This window comes from Choloepus didactylus, chromosome Y, assembly GCF_015220235.1.
Source record: "Choloepus didactylus isolate mChoDid1 chromosome Y, mChoDid1.pri, whole genome shotgun sequence".
NCBI classification, from domain to species: domain Eukaryota; kingdom Metazoa; phylum Chordata; class Mammalia; order Pilosa; family Megalonychidae; genus Choloepus; species Choloepus didactylus.
This window is the reverse complement of record NC_051335.1, coordinates 3,521,238-3,541,056: the sequence shown is the minus strand read 5'-3', so window position 1 is coordinate 3,541,056 and position 19,819 is coordinate 3,521,238. Positions and strand designations below refer to the sequence as shown.

Genomic DNA, 19,819 nt, shown 5'->3' with positions numbered 1-19,819 from the left:
ATGCTCAAGGAGATGAAGGAAAATGCAGGGAAAGAACTAAGGGATATCAGGGAAACAATGAATGAACAATATGAGAATCTCAATTAAGAGATAAAAATTTCAAAAAGGAACCAAACAGAGCTACTGGAGTTGAAGACCACAATAGTTAAAATGAAAAATTCCCAGGAGGGTTTCAAAAGCAGATTGGAGCTGGCAGAAGAAAGAATCTGAACTTGAAGACAAGACAATTGAAATGAGTCAGGCTGAGAGCAGAAAGAAAAAAGAATTATAAAAAATGAAAGTAGCATACCAATATATACATTATGGGGGGTCCCAGAAGGAGGATAAAGAGAAAGGGGCAGAAGGAATATTTAAAGAAATAATTACAGACCTCCCAAACTTAGCAAAAGAAGTGAATATTCATATCCAAGAAGTCCAGAGAACATCATGAAGGTTAAAATTGAAAAATATGCCCCATCGTATACTGATCAAACTCTCCAATGCAAAGGACAAGGAGAGAGTTCTGAAAGCTGCAAGAGAAAGGCAACATGTTATGTACAAGGAGTCCCGATGAGATAACTGTCAATTTCTCATCAGAAATCATGGAGATCAGAAGGCAGTGGGTTGAAATACTTAAAGTACTGAAAGAAAACAACTGCCAACCAAGAATTTTATATCTGATGAGACTTTCTTTCAAAAATGAGCGAGAGATTAAGACATTCCCAGGTAAACAAAGCTGAGAGTGGTGTTTCTATACATTAGCAATGAACAATTGGAAGAAGAAATCAAGAAAAAAAATTCCATTCACAATAGCAACTAATCACATATCTTGGAATAAATCTAATCAAGGATGTAAAGGACTTGTACACAGAAAACTACAAAGCATAGCTTAGAGAAATAAAAGAAGACCTAAATAAATGGAAGGACATTTCATGTTCATGGATTGGAAGACTAAATATTGATAAGATATTAATTCTATGCAAAATGATTTATGGATTTAACACAATCCCAATCTTCTTTGCAGAAATGGAAAAGCCAATCATCAAATTTATATGGAAGGGTAAGGGGCCCTGAATAGCAAAAGCCATCTTGAAAAAGAAGAATGAAATTGGAGGACTCACACTTCCTGATGTTAAAACTCTATACAAAGTCACAGTAATCGAAATAGCATGGTACTAACACAAGGACAGACATGTAGACCAGTGGAATTGATTTGAGAATTCAATCCTCGCTGTATGGCCAGCTGATTTTTGACAAGGGGTAAAGACCACTCTAATTGGGAAAGAATAGTCTCATCTAAAATGTAGTGCTGGGAAAACTGGATATACAGCTGCAAAAAAATGAAGATGGACCTCCAACCTTACTCCATATACAAAAATCAACGCAAAATAGATGAACAATCTATATATTAGAGCCGTAACTATCAAACTCAGAAGAAAACATAGGGAATCACCTTCAGAATCTTGTGTTAGGTGATGGTTTCTTAGCTTTTATGCCAAAATCACAAGCAACAAAAGAAAAAATAGATAACTGGAACCTCATTGAGATTAAAAACTTTTGTGCCTAAAAGAACTTTATCATGAAAGTAAAATGACAACCTACACAATGGGAGAAAATATTTGGAAACCACTTGTCTGATAAGTGTTTAATATCCAGAACATGTAAACTCAACAACAAAAAGACAACCCAATTTAAAAATTAAAAACAGGCAAAAGAGTTGAATAGACATTTCTGCTGGAAGATATACAAATGGCCAAAAAGCACGTAAAAGATGCTCAACATCATTAGCTATTGGGAAATGCGAATCAAAACCACAATAAGATAACATTTCACACCCACTGGAATGGGTACTATTATGGAAAATTACAAGTGTTGGAGAGGATGCGTACAAATAGGAATACTCATTCATTGCTGCTGGGAATGTAAAATGGTGCAGCTGCTGTGGAAGACAGTTTGGCGGTTCCTCAGAAAGTTACGTATAAAATTACCATATGACCCAGCAACGCCACTACTAGGTATAAACTAGAAGAATTGAAAACAGGCAGTCACAACAGATATTTGCACACCAATATTCATAGCAGCATGATTCAAAATTGCCAAAAGATGGAAGCAATCCAAGTATTCATCAACTGATGAATGGTAAACAAAATGTGGTATATATACACAATTATTTGGTCACAAAAAGCAGTTCTGAGACATGTGAAAACATGGATAAAACTTGAAGACATCATGTTGAGTGAAATAAGCCAGACACAAAAGAACAAATATTGTATGATCTAATTATGAAATAATTAGAATAATCAAACTCATAGCATCAGAATCTAGAAAATAGGTTACCAGGGAACAGGTTAGGAATAAAGAATAGGGTATTAAGCCTTAATATGTACAGAATTTCTATTTGGGGTGATGGAAAAATTTTGGTAATGAATGGTGATGATGGTAGCACATTTTAAATGTAATTAACAGCACTGAAATACATATCTAAATATGATTAAAAGGGGAAATGCTAAATTGTATATATGGTAATAGCATAAAAGTTTAAAAAAATCCATGGAGTTACACTACACAAAGAGTGGACCCTAAGTTACATCATGGACTTTAGTTAATAGTACAGTTATAAAAAATGTGCTTTCATCAGTTGAAACAAATGTACTACACCTATGCAAGGTGTTAATAATGGGGTGGTATATGGTGACCCTGTATTTTATGCATGATTATTCTGTAAACCCTGTAACTTCTCTGAAAAAAAAAAGTGTCTTCAAATACTCGTCTATATAGTAGACTACAAATAAAAGGGAATAAAAGGGAAATGACCTACTTTGATTAAGAGGATTACATGTTTTTCATGTAGTTTTAGAGAGTGTTGAAAACAAACTGTAAATAAGTGAACTGCAAATGTTAAAAGTGTGCTTATAATTTTGCTTCTTCAAATGTTACTTTTTATTCATCTACTATAGAACTTTTAAAATAAATCTTTTGAAAACAAAGCTTTTGGCAAATTTTACGTAGGTAGTTAATGGGATTAGCTGGTGGTGGCTGTGGCTGAGGAGGCAAAAGCGCAGTCTTGTATAAAACCTAAGATAAGTGATTTGCTCAGGGGGGAGGCCATAATTCTACCAGGGTTAGCCACCTGGATGTAGGGGTCATCCCCAGACCACTGCTGGTCATAGAATCCATGTCACTGGAGAGAGTATAGTCCTTCCAAATAAGAAGGGATATGTGCTATAACTCTCCTTTCCTGGCTAGAAGAAGGTGTTTTGCTGAGATGTGAATTGGAGGGAATTCACATTTTGGAATGCATGAAAATGTGCCTTATGTCTATTTTTAGTAAGGAAGTTTCTGAAGTTAACGGGTATTATTACAAGTTGAGAGGCAGTATAACAGTGTTGAAGAGCATGGGTTCTGAAGTCAGACCTGTGAGAATTAGATTAAGTTGCTTTCACAGAGGGTGGGGGCAGCTCAGGAATGGCAGACGGTCAAGAAGCCAAGATATAATCGGTGGCTGGTCCTCCTGTTTATCCACCCACTGTCCTTGTAAGGTGGAGACTGGAGGAGGCAGGTGGTTACAGGTTCCTAAAATAGCTTCATAAGTTGTTACCAAACTAGCTCAGACAGGCTCTGCAGTTAAAGAACAAAGGAAAGAGGGGTGGAGACTTGTTTCAGATGTTTCCAATTTGGGCCTGCTGCATGTTTCAAATTTGAGTGGGCTAGCTGGGCTTGTTGAATAGAATGTAACTTCTGAAGTATCCAGCTACTGGAGAAACGGGAGGGATTTGCCAGTTAGGCACAGGAAATAAATACTGCTGGGTTTATTGTTCTGTGTGCCAACCCCCCACATTTTGGTTGGGTTCCTGTTCTTGCAAGATTGTGAATAAATTCTTTTCTTCTCCACAATTGAGTGAGTGTTTATTCCTTTTTAGGAATAGTGCTTGTTTCTCACAGACCTGATTTTGGATCCTAGCTCTCCCACTTCCCAAGTATTCTCTTAAGCAACTATGGCCTCAGTTTTCTCATCTGTCAAAAAGGGGAAAATAATAGCACTATTTTGCATGCTTCTTGATATAAAATTTCTCAATGGGAGTAAAAGAAACCAAGATATGAAGTAAAATGAGAAAGATTTGTTTGCAACAAAGGTATTCCAAACATTTATTCATTCAGCAAATGTGCTTTGCACTGTTTTAGCCCCACAGTAATTTCTGACTTTCCATTTATACTCGACATATAAACCCTAACTATTATTGCTACTCCCAGGTGATTACAGAGCTTCACAGGAGGCCTGAACCAGGGGATGTAACCGAGAGGCTCAAGGAATCACCCAGGGGGCTTTGCGGTGATTCCTTCTGGCTGCCTGGTGTGGCTGGGGGATAGAGCCAGAAGCAGGTCACAAGCTCTCTCACTGGTTTTCTGGCTGATCGTGATATTCTAATCAGCTCGGACACCTCTGTGTGGCATTTCTTTTCTTCAGTTTCTTTCTCTTTTTACTTTGTCTTGCCCATTTTCCGTTTCCAACTTGCTCTTTCACAACTGAAACTTTTTACTAAACCGTGAGCTTCCAGTACAGGATCTGAGTCTAATCAGTGATTGACGGGTGTGATACTCAGTAGGCGCTGAGCTTTATTTCTTCATTGATCTCTTTTTCCCCCCTCCCCCTTTCCCTCATTTTCCCACTTTCGTTTTAGGCCTGTTGCACCGCCCTCCTCCCTTTTAGTACTCCGGGCTCCCCGACCCGCCTGTCTCGCCCGCCTCGTCAGTCCGTTTATCCCCGTTATCCCCTCTCTTCCCTTTTTTTAAATTAAAATTTATTTTTTGTTAGAGAAGTTGTCAGTTTACAGAAAAGTTGTGCAGAAAATACCGAGTTTCCTTAGCCGCCCCCTCGTTTTTCCTATTGTTATCTTCGCATTAGTGTTGTACCTTTGTTAAAATTGTTTGAACAATATTATAATTACTATTAACCATAGTTCTTAGTTTACATGAGGGCTCACTGAACCCCTCTGTTGCGCTGTCTTCTCTCCTCTTCCTCCGCCCCTCTCCTCTGCCTCCGTCACTCCTTTCCTAGTCCTAATAAGCTGGAGGCAGATAGGAAACACTGTCACCAGAACACCCTTCTGCCCCCCACTGGCGAGCACGTTAACTGCAGAAGCCGCCAACCCTCCTGCTTTAGCTCCCTCCACACACACTTCTGGAAAGGGAGGTTGCCCGCTCTGGGCCTTGGCGCCTGCTCTACTCCCCCTCTTTATACCGTGTGTCGGGCGTTCTGATGTCACGCCCCGTTTTTAGGCATGGAAGAGGCGGAGTTGGAATGACTGCGCCAGTGTTGCCAGGGCGACGCAATGGGTACTTCCGGTGGCCTCAATGCTTCCGGGTTGGCTTTGCGGTGGTGTTTCTGTCTGGGGAAGCCTCGGTTTCCCAGTCGTCCGATGAGCCTGAGCAGGTGAGGGGGAGCTCGTGGACTTACAGGCTGGGGAGCGGGGCTGGGCCGCTCCAGGCCGCGCGGGGCCGGGCTGGCTTGGTTCCCGGCCTGGGAGGGGCTTAACTGTTCTCTGGTCTCTCTTCCCCTCAGTCGAGTCCCTTCCCTGTCTTTCAATCTCCTGGAGTCGGTGGTTTTACCTCTTCAATTGAACCCTGCTTCCTCGACCCCCTGGGAGGCTGCCTTCTTCAGGCGCCTCCCTTCTCTCCAGGAGCTCGTTCTGACAGCTGAGGAACTGACAAGATTCGGCTACCCAGGGGGTGAATGGATATCTTTCCCGGAATAATCCCAGTTTTTCTAAGGGTGAAGTTTGCAGCCGCGGCCGTGATTGCAAACGGAGTAAGCAAACACCTCCATTGTATTAATGTGAAGGATGCTATTAAAAGATGCTTCCCTTCAGTTTCTACCTCCTGCCCCTTTTTGAGGTTAAGGGATTGAAGGCATCTATTAAAATGTATTTCAGTTACTTAATTGAGATGACAGCCATTGTCAACATGAATTAGTTGCTCAGACATGGTAACAACAGGGGCATTTTATCGTTTTCTGTCGGTGATTCCTTGTGGTTCTCCAGGCTAGGGTTGTCTAGAGTCATGGTGAACTCTTCCCTCCATTCATTGCCTACATCAACAAATTTCTTTGTATCTCATCTGAGAGGTTTAATCTCACTGACAAGAAACATCTTTGTGTGCTCTATTTCCCACCATCCTAAATTGCCTGTCTCTCGCATTTGTAATACACTGTGCTTGCCACAGTCCTGCTAGGCCAGCTATAATGTGGTGGATTTCCTCAAGTCACTTCTCTGTTTAACAGCCTACGGTGTCCCCCTCCCCACACTCACACCTCTGGTTTCCAGCCCTTTACCATAACTTGCACCTTATCATACTTCTTGTCTGATACTGTTTCAGGCAGACAAGGTAATTCTCTGTTCCAGTTAGGTGACACTCTTCCTTCTCCTCAGCACAAACCATACTGAAACTTGCCTCCACACGCTGTACGTGTTCCCACATTTGTGTCTTTGTTCATCCTGTTCTCCCTCCCTCACTCCTCTCCCTTATCTACACCTAACCAGATTCTTCCTGCCCTGTCTAAAGGCCTCATTTAAATTTTCTTACCTCCACAAGCCTTTTCAGATTATTCAAGTCTGTACTGACTGTCTCCTTTTCCATGCTTCTCTTGCTCTTATAGTTTGTGTGCAGTTTAGCTCTTCATTTTCTCTAATGAACTGCTTTGATTTCTTCCACCAGATTCTAAGCCCTTGAAAGGCAAGTACTATATTTCATACAACTTTTATCCCACCTCCTTGATTATCCAGGAAAGATGGGTTGAATGGTAAATATTGTCATGGTGTTAGAATATACATTCTCTCTGTTTCTGTCTCTGTGTGTGTGTGTGTGTGTGTGTGTGTGTGTGTGTGTTTAACAAGATGATTATATCCATAGCACATTGAAGGTTTAGGCATTTAGTATGCCTTTGATAAATATTTGTTTGGTTCTCCACTATTACTTCCTGAATCTGAGAATCTCTAATGCCTACCCTTTCTTAAGGAGAAAGCAAGAAAAGCACCCAGGTTTCCTGATCAGATCTTTGGGGGGGTAGTTTAGGGCGATGTAGCTTGTATTCTAGGATATATTTACCCTCAATTCTTAGGCTATTGTTTTCCTTATTCAGATGTTCAGAATACAGTCTGCATTTTAAAGACAATTTTCATTGGCGTTTTCATATAATAGAAATATTATGGTACTATATTTCTATTTTAACTTAGATATGACTTCTTTCTTTTTTTACCCATATCTGGAGAAAGCCCCCACAAGTCAGTCATTTTTAGAGAGGTTTGGGTGTTTTACACAAGTAATTCTCTGCAACGAAAGAAAGGAAGGGGATTAGTAGGCAAAGAATCTTGGGATCAGGAGAGTGCCATGTATTTATTACAGGATGTGTAGGTCTAGTGAGTCAGGTCTAGTGAGTTACCATTTTGGTTCCTCCCATGATTTTTTACCCATAGGCTGTATACGTGATAAAGGATGTCACACTGGAAAACCAACCAAGTATTTAATGAAAGTGTTCCCAGTTCTGTGCAAGCTGTTGTGAGGGTTATAAAAAGTGCCTTGAGACATGGATCCTGTGATGTTAAGAGAGGAAATAACACAGTAAAAATAAAAGATAAATATTATTTTAGTCATTACTTTTATGTCTGAGATTAAGATATAGAAGAGGTAAATGAGGCTTCTAAAAAACCACTGTACAACTGTAGAATAGGTGAGACATTACAGGTAAGCCTTATGTAAAATACTTGGAGATTTTAGGTGACAGCTTAATGATTCAGTAGTGCAGTATGGCCTGCAAAAAGGGACTGCAATTTTCCTCTGTAGTAATTGAAGTATAATATATAAACTAAGGAAAATAATTGTGGATATTTAGCCTGAGAAAGATAAGATATAGGAGAACATGAGAGCTGTTTTTAAATATATGAAGGACTGCCCTAGGGAAATAAAATAAATTTGTTCGTATTGCTTCCAAAGAATGGATGACAACTAGAGGAAGGCAGATTTTTGGCTCAGTGTGAGAAAGGACTGTCTAAAATGAGATTTAATCAAAGTAGATGCAGAGCTTTTTCATAAGATGATTCTTTCCTACCATTTATTATCAGATAGGTGTGGGGAGCTGGTGGTGGTGGCAGTGGTTGTGGTAGCAGTGTTGCATTTGGCCAGTGGTCCCCAGACCTGGATTTCATTGACCAATAAAACTTAAATGAAAATGTTGAGAAGGGGCACAAATATGGGATAGTCAGTCTTATTTTGTCAAGTAAGGGCACTAAGCAAAGTCAACTACCAACTACTGTTACCACCATTTCTTACAAGAAAGGTGTTTTTTTTTTTTAATGTTCCAGGAGAAGGAAGAACATAATCTCTTAACAATAGGCAGTCCTTTAAAATGAATACATTTAGCTGAACAAATGGTAGTAGATGCCCTTTTAAAAATTCTTTTGCCTGAGAATTGTGAACTTTTCATTAGGGTTAACACTGGGCTAACTGACCTGAGGTGCAGTGACTGATCTTGTCGCTCCCTGCTATGGTTCTGCCCTCTGCCTTTCACTGGTTCATTACTGCTCTTTGAACCCTGAGTACATCTTTCCTATTCAAAGACAGGACAGCAGGTATTAAAAGTTCTTACAGAGGCTTTCTCTGTAATGAGAAGCATTAAAAGAAGTTGTAAAGAGGAAGCTCTGGAGAGAAACATAACTGTCTGAAATATTTAAGAATGCTATGGGGAATCTCTAAACTGGTGAATGAACAGTGCATTTTTTCTTCACAAATTCAGATATGCCATGACCCTTGCTTTTCCATGCCTGCTCTCACACCATAGGTGTCATGTTTTACTTTCAATTCTAATCTAAATCTTCAGTTCTAATCTAATCTTAATATGTGGCATGGCTGAAGATGTAATCAGGACACTTATTTTGTGCTGCAGCTGATATTTGAAGTGCCTATTACTACTTTGCTCTTTAGAATTCCTTTCAACAACTTTTCTCCAAAAGGGCTGGCTACCCAGACTCTATATGTCTTATATGGGACGACTGATCATGCTGTGCTTGAATGGAAGTTTCCATAATTATTTGTATGCCCTGTAACTGAAATGTTAGTCTGCATGTTTGCCATCCTCTCTGGAAAACTGTTCTTCTATGTTTATAGTTACAGAGAATTCCTTATGTGGAAACAAAGCAAAACCTTGTCACTCCTAAAAAGAGACTGTGATTCGATTGTGCTAACCCCAGATTGGACAGCAGGGAGTGGGCAAGTGGTATATATGAAAGCATAAATTTGGGCACTTAAATTTTCAAAAAATGTAGTAATAATAGCTAACAGTTATGGAGCTAGGTGCCAGGCACTTTTCTAGGTGTTTTACATATATTATTTACTTCTCACAACAACCCTGTGACACAGTTTTTATTGATATTCCTGTTTTGCAGTTGAGAAAATGTGAATACAAGGAGGTTAAGTAACTTGGCCTAAAGTGACCGAGGTAGTAAGTGAAGTTGGGATTTGAATCCAAGCAGTCTGATTTCATAGTCTTCATCCCTGACTGTAAAAGCCACTTGAAGTTGCTCTTGAAATTTAGAAATATAGATACTGTGAAGTGCTGAAAAAGGAATATTTGAAAGAAACATGAGAGTCCATCCTAAGAAAAGAGACTCCTTTCACCTGGGCCAGTAGGTGATGCCTGTAGCAGTGGTTCTTAAAGTATGGAAGCATGAGCATTATTTTGGAACTTGAAAATTCTTAGGGTGAGACCTAGACCACCTCAGACCACCAATCAGAAACCCTGGGGGTAGGGCTCAGCAATCTATGCTTTAATAAGCTATTCTACATGATTCTGATGCACGCTAAAATTTGAAAATCTCTAGCCTAGAGGCCAAAGCGGTGGGAAAATATAAAATCCACGAGATAAAGAGTGAGAGTGGCAGAGAAAGAGGAAAAAGCTGAAAAGATTGAAGATGTCAAGTCTAAAGGGGGTGAGGAGGAAGGGAAAGATGAGGGACAAAATATATTGTTGTAGATACATGTGTGTTTTAAAAGGCCAGGCAGAAGGAAAAGGAGGTCCACTTAATGGATGCATGTTAAATGTTAGAGAAAAGAGAGACATGGTGTATTGCTGTCATTTCTTGGGCAGGGCAAGAAGGAAGGTGGGAAGGTACTTAGCTCAGCCTGGCCCTAGTAGGGGGACGTTGAGTATAGCCAGAACTGTCTAGAAGAACTAAAACCTTAAATTTCAGTGGAGAGATGAGAGGGCTAAGAATATGAGAGGGTACGTGTGAGTGAGTGCTTTGCTCCTGAATCAAGCTAACTGAATACCATGAACTGCTTTTATGAGATGCCTCAACCTATGTAAGTTGAGTTCCAGGTTCCTTCACTTTTAATTGTCTAGTTGAATGTCTTAAGTTGGGAGTGCTGGATGGACTGAAGTTTCTTCTTTGTTAGGTGGGGACAGGAATAACACTAAAGAAAGTAGAGAACAAGGTTTGAGTGAAATATTCCTACAGAATGGCAGTAAGAACAAATTCTGGATCATCCAGCATACAGAACAGGATGCCCCATTTTGCATCATCCCACTTGGTAGGATGTTTCCTCTACATCTGTTTTCTTTGCCAATTTTGTTGATATAAATTATATGATTAAGCATTAACAAATGCTCCTCACTTTTGTGCCTTGTTCTGATTTGTGTTTATTTTTAGCACCAGAAAAGTGTGACTGTAAGCCATGAAATGTCTGGTCTGAATTGGAAACCCTTTGTGTAGTATGGCGGCCTTGCCTCTATTGTTGCTGAATTTGGTAAGAATGTGAAGATGGACAAATCTACTCCTTATAGTATAGATGATAGCTTGTGGTAGCAGCTATTTTTGGTGAAAGCTAGAGAAAAAGTAAAAAAAAGTTCACCTTATTTGTTTAAAAAGATATTGACTCAAAGCCATCAAGTAATAACTTCTGAGAAAGTACTACTAATAGTATTGCAAATGAAGTTAAGAGAAGCTAAACTTAGGAAGCTTTTTAAATATTTTGATGATTCATTAATTCGCTAGGCTTAAGTAATATATGTAAAAATACAGAGGGAGTTGGATAAAATCAGGGTTTCTGCTATGTTCCTATACTAAGGCTCTCTCCTTGAAGTTAAATTGTTTATAATTTTATTTCTTATAAACCAAACTTCTTTTTTTAGTAAACCTGTGACCCTTCTTAAAAGAAAATTGAATTATGAATAAGACTCTTCTCTATTTGATTTTTAAACTTTTTAGTTTGAGATAATTTCACACTTACAAGACAGATACAAAATAATACAAACCCCCTATGGAGAACTCCCACATAACCCCCCACCCAGATTCCCAGATCCACCAACTTAATGTTTTGCCACATTTGCCGTATCATTCTATCTATCCATCTGTCTATGTATCTTTTTATCTATCTATTTCCTAAACATACAAGAGTAGCTTGTGTGCACCATGCTCCTAGAACACTTTAATATTGCCATGTACATTTCGTAAGAACAAGGATACTCATTTATGTAACCACTTTAAGTACAGTTATCAAGTTCAAGAAATTTAACATTAATATTAAACTTATAGACTATACTCCATTTTTTTCCATAGGATCCAATACTGTGCTTTGGGGACTTTTCTCCTTCATTATTATTAGACCTAGTCCAATATCATGTATTGCCTTTAGTTGTTATCTATTTGATTTTAATTTTGAAATATTTTTAGATTGTGTTTTTCCATATTGTCTTTCCTTGACTACTGGTAAGTGACTACAATCCACCAATCTTTGTTGACTTCCTTTGCATATGTTCTGGTGTTGTAATATCAAGATTGTCAGTGACCAGAGCTACATAATCACCTTGTTAGTTTGGGACCTTGAAATACTCCTTGAAATATATTTTGTCAATGTAATGACCACTTCTACGTTTTGACATAATGAGAGAAAGAAGGTTGGTTAAAGAAATACAGTTTTTTTCCTCTAGTGTTCTATGGGTATTCTTCCTGAATTGCCTAAGGAACCAGGAAGAGTAGAGCAAAATAGGATTTGCCGTTATCTTCCATCATATCGGGGAAACTGTGTCTTGTTAGTGGATAAAAGAGGAAAAAATAACAACTTTGTAATAGTATGTAAGAGCAACAGGAACAGCAATCCCGTGCTTTCCTATCCTTGTAAAAGTTTAGGGAGATTTTGTGAGGGAGAGGTGGAGAGAACTGAGGTTATGGGGACAGGGGGAAGAGACAGGTAAGTGCCAGATTGTACATTACAGGTGATATTAAAACAGGTTTTAAGTTATTTTGAATTTACAGTGTATTAGAAGCAACTTAAAGCACTTTATTTTATCACAGTTTCAGTTATACTGTGATAAAATCGTTCAACCTAGATATAGTATAGGACATTTCACTTCATCATATACTACTCTTGTCTTCTGACAGTGGTATTCTTGTAGGGGTCCTCTGTATTTTTAGCTTACATTCAGCCAAAATTTAACTGTTGCTGTTTGGAAATACCTCTAAATGAGTATGTTCTTTTATAGGAACTTTTCCCGTGGACCTAACCAAAACACGACTTCAAGTTCAAGGCCAAAGCATTGATGTCCACTTCAAAGAGATAAAGTACAGAGGGATGTTTCATGCTTTATTTCAAATTTATAGAGAAGAAGGTATATTGGCTTTGTATTCAGGGTAAGATTGGATTCTTTCCTTACATCATGAATAGAAATGCTTTTTAAAGAAACCATGAGATTCAGCGGTCTGATACTTCGTGCCCTTTATAGTCACCATTTCGACTTGTAATTCAGTATTGACATCAGTTTATATTTCACCTGCTTGCAAGTCTTGAGCTTTGGATTTTGCATTCATCTGGCTATAAGTGATACATTTAAAAATAGGTATATCATTGCAGCATTGGCTTTCTCCTGTTTTCCTGAGGATCACTGATAGCCACAAGTTAATGCAACACTAATTAAATGTATCTTTTTCTCTGATATTCTCCCTGAGTTGGCAAATACTGTCTTTCTTTAAAATTTTCCTCTTTAAAGAAATATTATTCTGGCAGTTTGAACAGAAAATGTAAATGAAAGAGAGGGAGAGAGATCTTTTTTTGTCAATTTTTGATTAGATATAAGTTTGTGGCTTATCCAGTTTGCAGTTTATCCACTGCCAATTGCCTAGGCTATCAGTTTATGTGCTCAGAGGATGGACATTGATTTTATAATTAACCTATTCTAAACTTAATTTAAATGATAATTTTTTTGGGAAAAAAATCATGCAGCATATCCTGGAGCTAATTCTAAGTAATCATGGTCTGCTTCACCTTGTTCTTTTATCATGGTGGATAATCATAAGAAATTTTTTCTCATAGTAAGCAATAAAGTTGGAAATATGCATAGTCATTTTTTAATGCTAACAGTATAAATTGCTGCTGTCTGCCTGTTGATAACTCCTAAAGTATAGTTCTGCAATTTGGAAGAATCTCCAGGGAGGTATGGGTGAGAATGCCTTCAGTTTATAAAAAGAATTTATCTGATCTTTTTATCTGGAGATCTTGGCTCCAGAACCGCCTTGTTTATAGGCTTAAAGATGCATCTGAAACTGTTAAGAAGTAGAGGTTGATTTTTAAAAAAATTTCTAAGAGATGGGTAATGGCATATATAATTATTTTTAAAGATTACTGGATTCGATTTGCTAATATTTTGTTGAGGATTTTTGTATCTAAATGTTCTCGAGTGATGTTGGTCTGTAGGTTTCTTTTATTGTCTTTATCTGGTTTTGGTTTTAGGACAGTACTAGCCTCATAAAATGAATTGTAAAGTGTTCCCTCCTCTTCTGTTCTCTGTAAGAGATTGTGTAAGATTGGTGTTAATTCTTCTTTAAATGTTGGTAGAACTACCCAGTGAAGTGATCTGGGCTAGGAGGTTTATTTTGGGGGTACTTTTTAAGTGATGAATTCAATTTCTTTACTGGTTATGAGACTGTTTAGCTTATCTTTTTCATCTTAGTTGAGTTTTTGTAGTTTGTGGGTTTTTGAGTCCGTTTCTTCTAAGTTGTTGAATTTTTGAGCATCAAGTTGCTATTACCCTTTTAATGACTGAAGGATTTGTGGTGATATCTCCTGTTTCATTCCTGATACTGGTGCTTTGTGTCTTCTTTTTTTGAGCCTTACTAATGGTTTATTAATTTTACTCATGTTATTTTTTGAAGAGCCAGCTTTTTGTTTCATTGATTTGTCTCTTTTCTCCTGTTTTCAATTTCATTGATTTATGTTCTTATCCTTATTATTTTCTTCCTTCTGCTTTGTGTTTATTTTGCTCTTCTTTTTGAAGTTTCTTGAGGTAGGAGCTTAGATGATTGATTTGAGACTTCTTTTCTAATATAAACATTTCATGCTATAAATTTCCCTCTCAGCACTGCTTTGGCTATACCCCATATGTGTGTTTGTGTGTGTGTGTGTGTGTGTGTGTGTGTGTGTGTATTTTAATTAGAGAAGTTGTAGGTTTACAGAACATTCATATAAAAATTCCAACACCCCCCTTCCCATTGATGACACTTTGCATTAGTGTGGTACCTTTGCTACAATTGATGAAAAAATATTAAAATATTACTGTTAACTGTAGTCCATAGTTTACATTAGGTGTATTTTTCCCATATACCATCCTATTATTAACACCTTGTAATAGTGTCATATATTTGTTGTAATTAATGAAAGAACATACTTATATTGGTACTATTAACCACAGTCCATCATCCACAACAGGGTTTAGTGTGTTATATAGGCCCATGTTTTATCTTCTAACTTTCCTGCTGGTAACATACATGACCCAAAATTTCCCCTTCCAGCTACATTCACAAACACAGTTCCGTGCTGTTAATTACAGTCACAGTAAAGTACTACTATCACCACTCGTCTATTTCCAAACATTTACAATCAACCTAAATAGAAATTCTGCAGAAATTAAGAATAAGCTCCTCATTCTCTAACCCCATTCTATCCTCTAGTAACCTGTGAGTTTGCTTGTCATAGTTAGTTCCTATGAGCGAGATCATAGCATATTTGACCTTTTGTGCTTGCTTATTTCACTCAGCATAATATCCTCCAGGTTCATTCATGTTGTCACATGCATCAGGACTTCATTCCTTCTTGCAGCTGAATAATATTCTATTGTATGTGTATACTACTACATTTTGTTTATGCATTCATTGGTTGATGGACACTTGAGCTAATTCCATCTTTTGGCAATTGTGAATAATGCTGCTATGAACATCATTATAAAAATGACTGTTCAAGCCTGATTTCAGTTCTGTGTGTGTGTATACCTAGTAGTGGAATTGCCGGATCATATGGCAGTTCTATACTTAGCTTCCTGAGGAACCGCCAAACTGTCTTCCACAGTGGCTGTACCATTTTACAGTCCCACGAGCAGTGAGTAAATGTTCCTATCTCTCCACATCCTCTCCAACACTGGTAGATTTTTTATTTTATAGTGGTCATTAAAGTAGGTGTGAAATGATATGCCATTGTGGTTTTGATTTGCATTTCCCTAATCTCTAGTGGTGTTCAGCATCTTTTGTATTTTCTCTTTGGGAAAATGTCTGTTCAAGTCTCTTGCCCATTTTTAGATCTGGTTGTTTGTCTTTCTATTGTTGAGTTGTAGGATTTCTTTATCTATTCTGGATAGTAAACCCTTATTGGATATGTAGTTTCCAAATATTTTCTCCTATTGAATAGGCTGCCTTTTCATTTTCTTGAGAGTCCTTTGAAGCACAAAAGTTTTGAATTTTGAGGAGGTCCCATTTATCTGTTTTTTTCTTTTGCTGCTTGTACTTTGGGTATAAACTCTAAGAAACCATTGCCTACCACAAGATCTTGAAGATGCTTCTCTACATTTTCTTCTAGGAGTTTTATAGTCCTGGTTCCTATATTTAGGTCTTTGATTCATTTTGAGTTAATTTTTGTATAAGGTGTGTGATAGGGGTGCACTTTCATTCTTTTGCATATGGATATCCAGTTCTCTCAACACCATTTGTTGAAGAGGTTATTCTGTCCCAGTTGAGTGGACTTGGCAGTCTTGTCAAAAATCAATTGGCTGTAAATGTGAGGATCTATTTCTGAACTCTCAAATTGATTCCCTTGGTCAATATATCTATCCTATGCCAGTACCATGCTGTTTTGACCACTGTAGGTTTGTAATATGCTTTAAAGTCAAGATATGTGAGTCCTCCAACTTTGTTCTTCTTTTTCAAGATATTTTACCTATTTGGAGCCCCTTACTTTTCCAAATAAATTTGATAATTGGCTTTTCTACTTCTGTAAACTGTTAGAATTTTGATTGAGATTCCATTCAATCTGTAAATCAATTTGGGTAGAATTGACATCTTAACAATATTTACTCTTCCAATCCATGAACATGGAATGTCCTTCCATTTATTTAGGTCTTCTTTGATTTCTTTTAGCAATGTTTTGTAGTTCTCTGTGTACAAGTCCTTTACATCCTTGGTTAAATTTATTCCTAGGTATTTTATTCTTCTGCCTATTCAAATCTGCTGTTGTATGCCTCTAGTGTATTTTTACTCTCTTCTATTGTGCCTTTCATTCCCATAATTTATGTTACATTTCTTTTTATCCCTTCAAATTCTTCTCTATGCTCACCCAGTGTCTTCTTAATATCCTTTATCTCTTTAGCCATATTTTCCTTCATCTCCTTGAATTGATTTAGATTTGTCTGAATATCTTTGCTTAGCTATTCCAACTTCTGTGTCTCCTCTGAAATTTTAATTTGTTCCTTTGGGTGAACCATATCTTCCTGTTTCTTAGTATGGGTTGTAACTTTTTGTTGATTTCTAGGCATCTGATTATCTTGACACATTTACCTTGAAGGTCTATTTGTCTCTCTGGTTTAGGGTTTTACTGTTGTTTATCTTTGTGTTAAGGCTCTCTTTGATACCTGGTTCAACTTATTGTAGACCTTTAGAATTGCCCATGTTTAACTGATCAGATTTTTTCAGCTCTTCTTCATCTTATTCTTGCTTTGGATATATGGTACCATTTTTAATACTGCAATATTTGTGCAATTGTTTCACCTCCCAGGAGAAAGCTTCCTTTCCTCAGTTCCTTCTCTGGGAATCTTAATCTGTTCTATGTGTTTTTGTTTAGCCTCTATATTTTTGTTTTGTTTTGTTTTTACATTCCTTTCATTGCATCTAGCTGCTTTTCCCTGGAGTGCAACTTCTGGGAGGAGGGTCACCCCAGGGAGGATTTTCCCAAGTCGGTATTTCCCAGCCAAAATAGATCCTGGGACCCAGGAAGGGGGTGCAGACCAGCTCTAAAGACACCAAAAGCCTTTTTGACAAGTCCTTGAAGCTTCACTTTCCCGACCTGCCCAGCAGAGGGTACCCATGTGCAAACTATTCCCCGCAACCCAGAGGAGGCACTGTGTCTTTAAACCATCACCACCTGCATCCTGTTGGGGGCAGTGTTGAAACAGTAGCCATGGTAGTCCCTGTCTTGGGGGTTAAAACAGCAGCTCAGAGCCAGGACCCAGCAATCTGAATTTGCTAGTCAAAAGTCATGATCTGTGCTTGGCTGTGTCCCATGCCCCCCCATTCTTGGGGAAGAAGACTTCCACTGGGAAACTTCCACATCCCTTTCCCTGCAGTCCACAGCAGCCAGCCAGGGACTGGACCCCAAGGTGGCCCCCCTCAAGTATGGGGTAGGAGATGAGCACCGGCAGCCACTGCATAGTGAGCTACTCACAGTTCTTTACCACATTTTCTCAGCTTCTTCCTCCCACTCTTCCTTGAATGCTGTACAGTGGTCCCTTGGCCTCTAGAGCCCCAGAACAGCTTTTTTTCAGACAGTTCCTGCCTGTCCCTTAGCTGTTTTGGAGGAGGAGTGAGTCCTCAAGTTCCCTACTCTGCCATCTTCCCGAGAAATTCTGCCCCACATATTTTAATATGGTGACATTTCATTTTCATTCGTTTCTGTTATCTTTATAATTTCCTTTGAGACTCACTCTTTGAACCCTGGATTATTTAGAAGTTTATTGTTTGATTTCCATATGTTTGAGGATTTTCTTGTTGTTTTTCTTACTGATTTCTATTTTGATTCCATTATGGTTGGTGAAGATACGCTATATAATTTCACTTCTTTTAAATTTTTTGAGCTTTGTTTTATGACCTAGGATATAGTCTATCTTGGGGAATGTTCCAAGAGTGCTTGAAGTGTATATTCTGCTGTTGTTGGGTAGAGTGAGGTGTGTAATGGAAATGAGTAGGTTAGATATGTAACATCTGCTAATGTATCTTGAGTATAATCGACCTTTTTCTTTCTTTCCTTTCTTTCCTTCTTTCCTTTCTTCCCTTTCTTCTTTTTCCTTCCTCCCTTCCCCCCTCCTCCCTCCCTCCCTTCCTGCCTCCTTCTCTCTCCTTCCTTCCTTCTTTCCTTCCTTCCTCCCTCCCTCCCTCCCTCTCTTCCTTTCACAGAATTGCTCCAGCTTTACTAAGACAGGCATCATATGGCACCATTAAAATCGGCATTTACCAAAGCTTGAAGCGATTATTTGTAGAACCTTTGGAAGGTCAGTATAGACCTCTCTCTCTCTTTCCAGATGATACTCAAGGAATTTTTTTAAAAATTTTACTAATTTAATTTATTTTTTAACAGTTTGATCACACACCATACCATCCATCCAAAGTTTAGAACCAGTGGCTCTTGGTATAATTACATAGTTAGTTATACATGTACTGCCACAATCAATATGAGAACATTCTCATTTCAAAGGGATTTTTGAAATCATGCTTAGTGAAAGTGTTTCATTACAGGGTTCCTGAGAATGGCTGACAGTCATTGCAAGGACAAAATGAACTCGTACTGACTTGGGAGAAATTCTTGCAGAGGTGATGTGTGGATTAGAGGGACCTGTTCTTCAAGTTTGTCCCTTTTCCTATCATTAAATAAAAGGCTTCTGGTCATTACAGGGACATATGAAACAATTTTGTCCAGACAGTTAATGCTGTTCTCATCATTAAGGGGACTTCAGCTATAAGAATTTCTCTAGCTTCTGATTTTGATAAACTTTTCTAAGGTTGAATCATTTTAGACTATTATAATCTGGATTCTGATGTACTTACAGCCACCTTACCCACATTCAGCTTTATCACGTCTCTATTTGTCACTGCAGCATTTCTAGCCTGATACTTTGTTAAATGATTATTTTACCACAGGCCTGGGGCTGTTGGATGTTTGGGGACAGCTGGACAGCCTTTCGGTTAGTAATGCCCTTTGCATCACTTTCTTGTCCTGAGTCAACTTTTTCTGGAGCCTCTTCTCTGGGGAGCTTGAAAGGTTCCCCTCTACCTGTTTCTAAAATAATTTACTTTCACAGAATCTTCACTTGGATTTCTGTTTATAGGCTCTTCAAGGTGGGGAGGAATGGTGAAGATTAAATTTTCACTTTAAAACGATATGCTCTGCAGTTTCTTTGTTCTTTTTTCTAGCTGAAAGGATTTAGTTCCAAATGACTGCTTTTGCACATGTGGCTACAGAAGCCTTTGTGAATAAATAGAGGGTAGCAGATATCTAAGTCTAGTCAAAATTATTATTTTGTTAAATTTTTTTTCTGTTAGACATAAGACTTCATCTTTGACATTCAGTTCTTGAGTCTTCAGAGTTGTTGATTCCCCAGAAAAAGACATAAAAAATGCATTCTTCTTTAGACCTTTGAGATGGTTGAAGGGAAAATACCAAAACCTGAATTTACATGGGATATTGGCAGTTAAGTAGGAGAATAGGATGTGTTCCAGTGTTCTTTAGAAATAATGGTATATTTTTAGAAATAATGATTTATATT

General features: G+C 38.1%; 1 protein-coding gene across 1 annotated transcript in view; it reads left to right on the top strand.

Moving 5' to 3' along the window:
- Positions 1-5,278: 5,278 nt before the first annotated feature.
- The window catches only part of SLC25A14 (solute carrier family 25 member 14), a 49,360-nt gene continuing 34,819 nt past the window's right edge, over positions 5,279-19,819 (top strand). Inside the window, 4 exon segments of the mRNA XM_037822801.1 lie at positions 5,279-5,410; positions 10,677-10,773; positions 12,509-12,656; positions 18,453-18,547. Coding sequence (XP_037678729.1) covers positions 5,279-5,410; positions 10,677-10,773; positions 12,509-12,656; positions 18,453-18,547 — 472 coding nt within the window.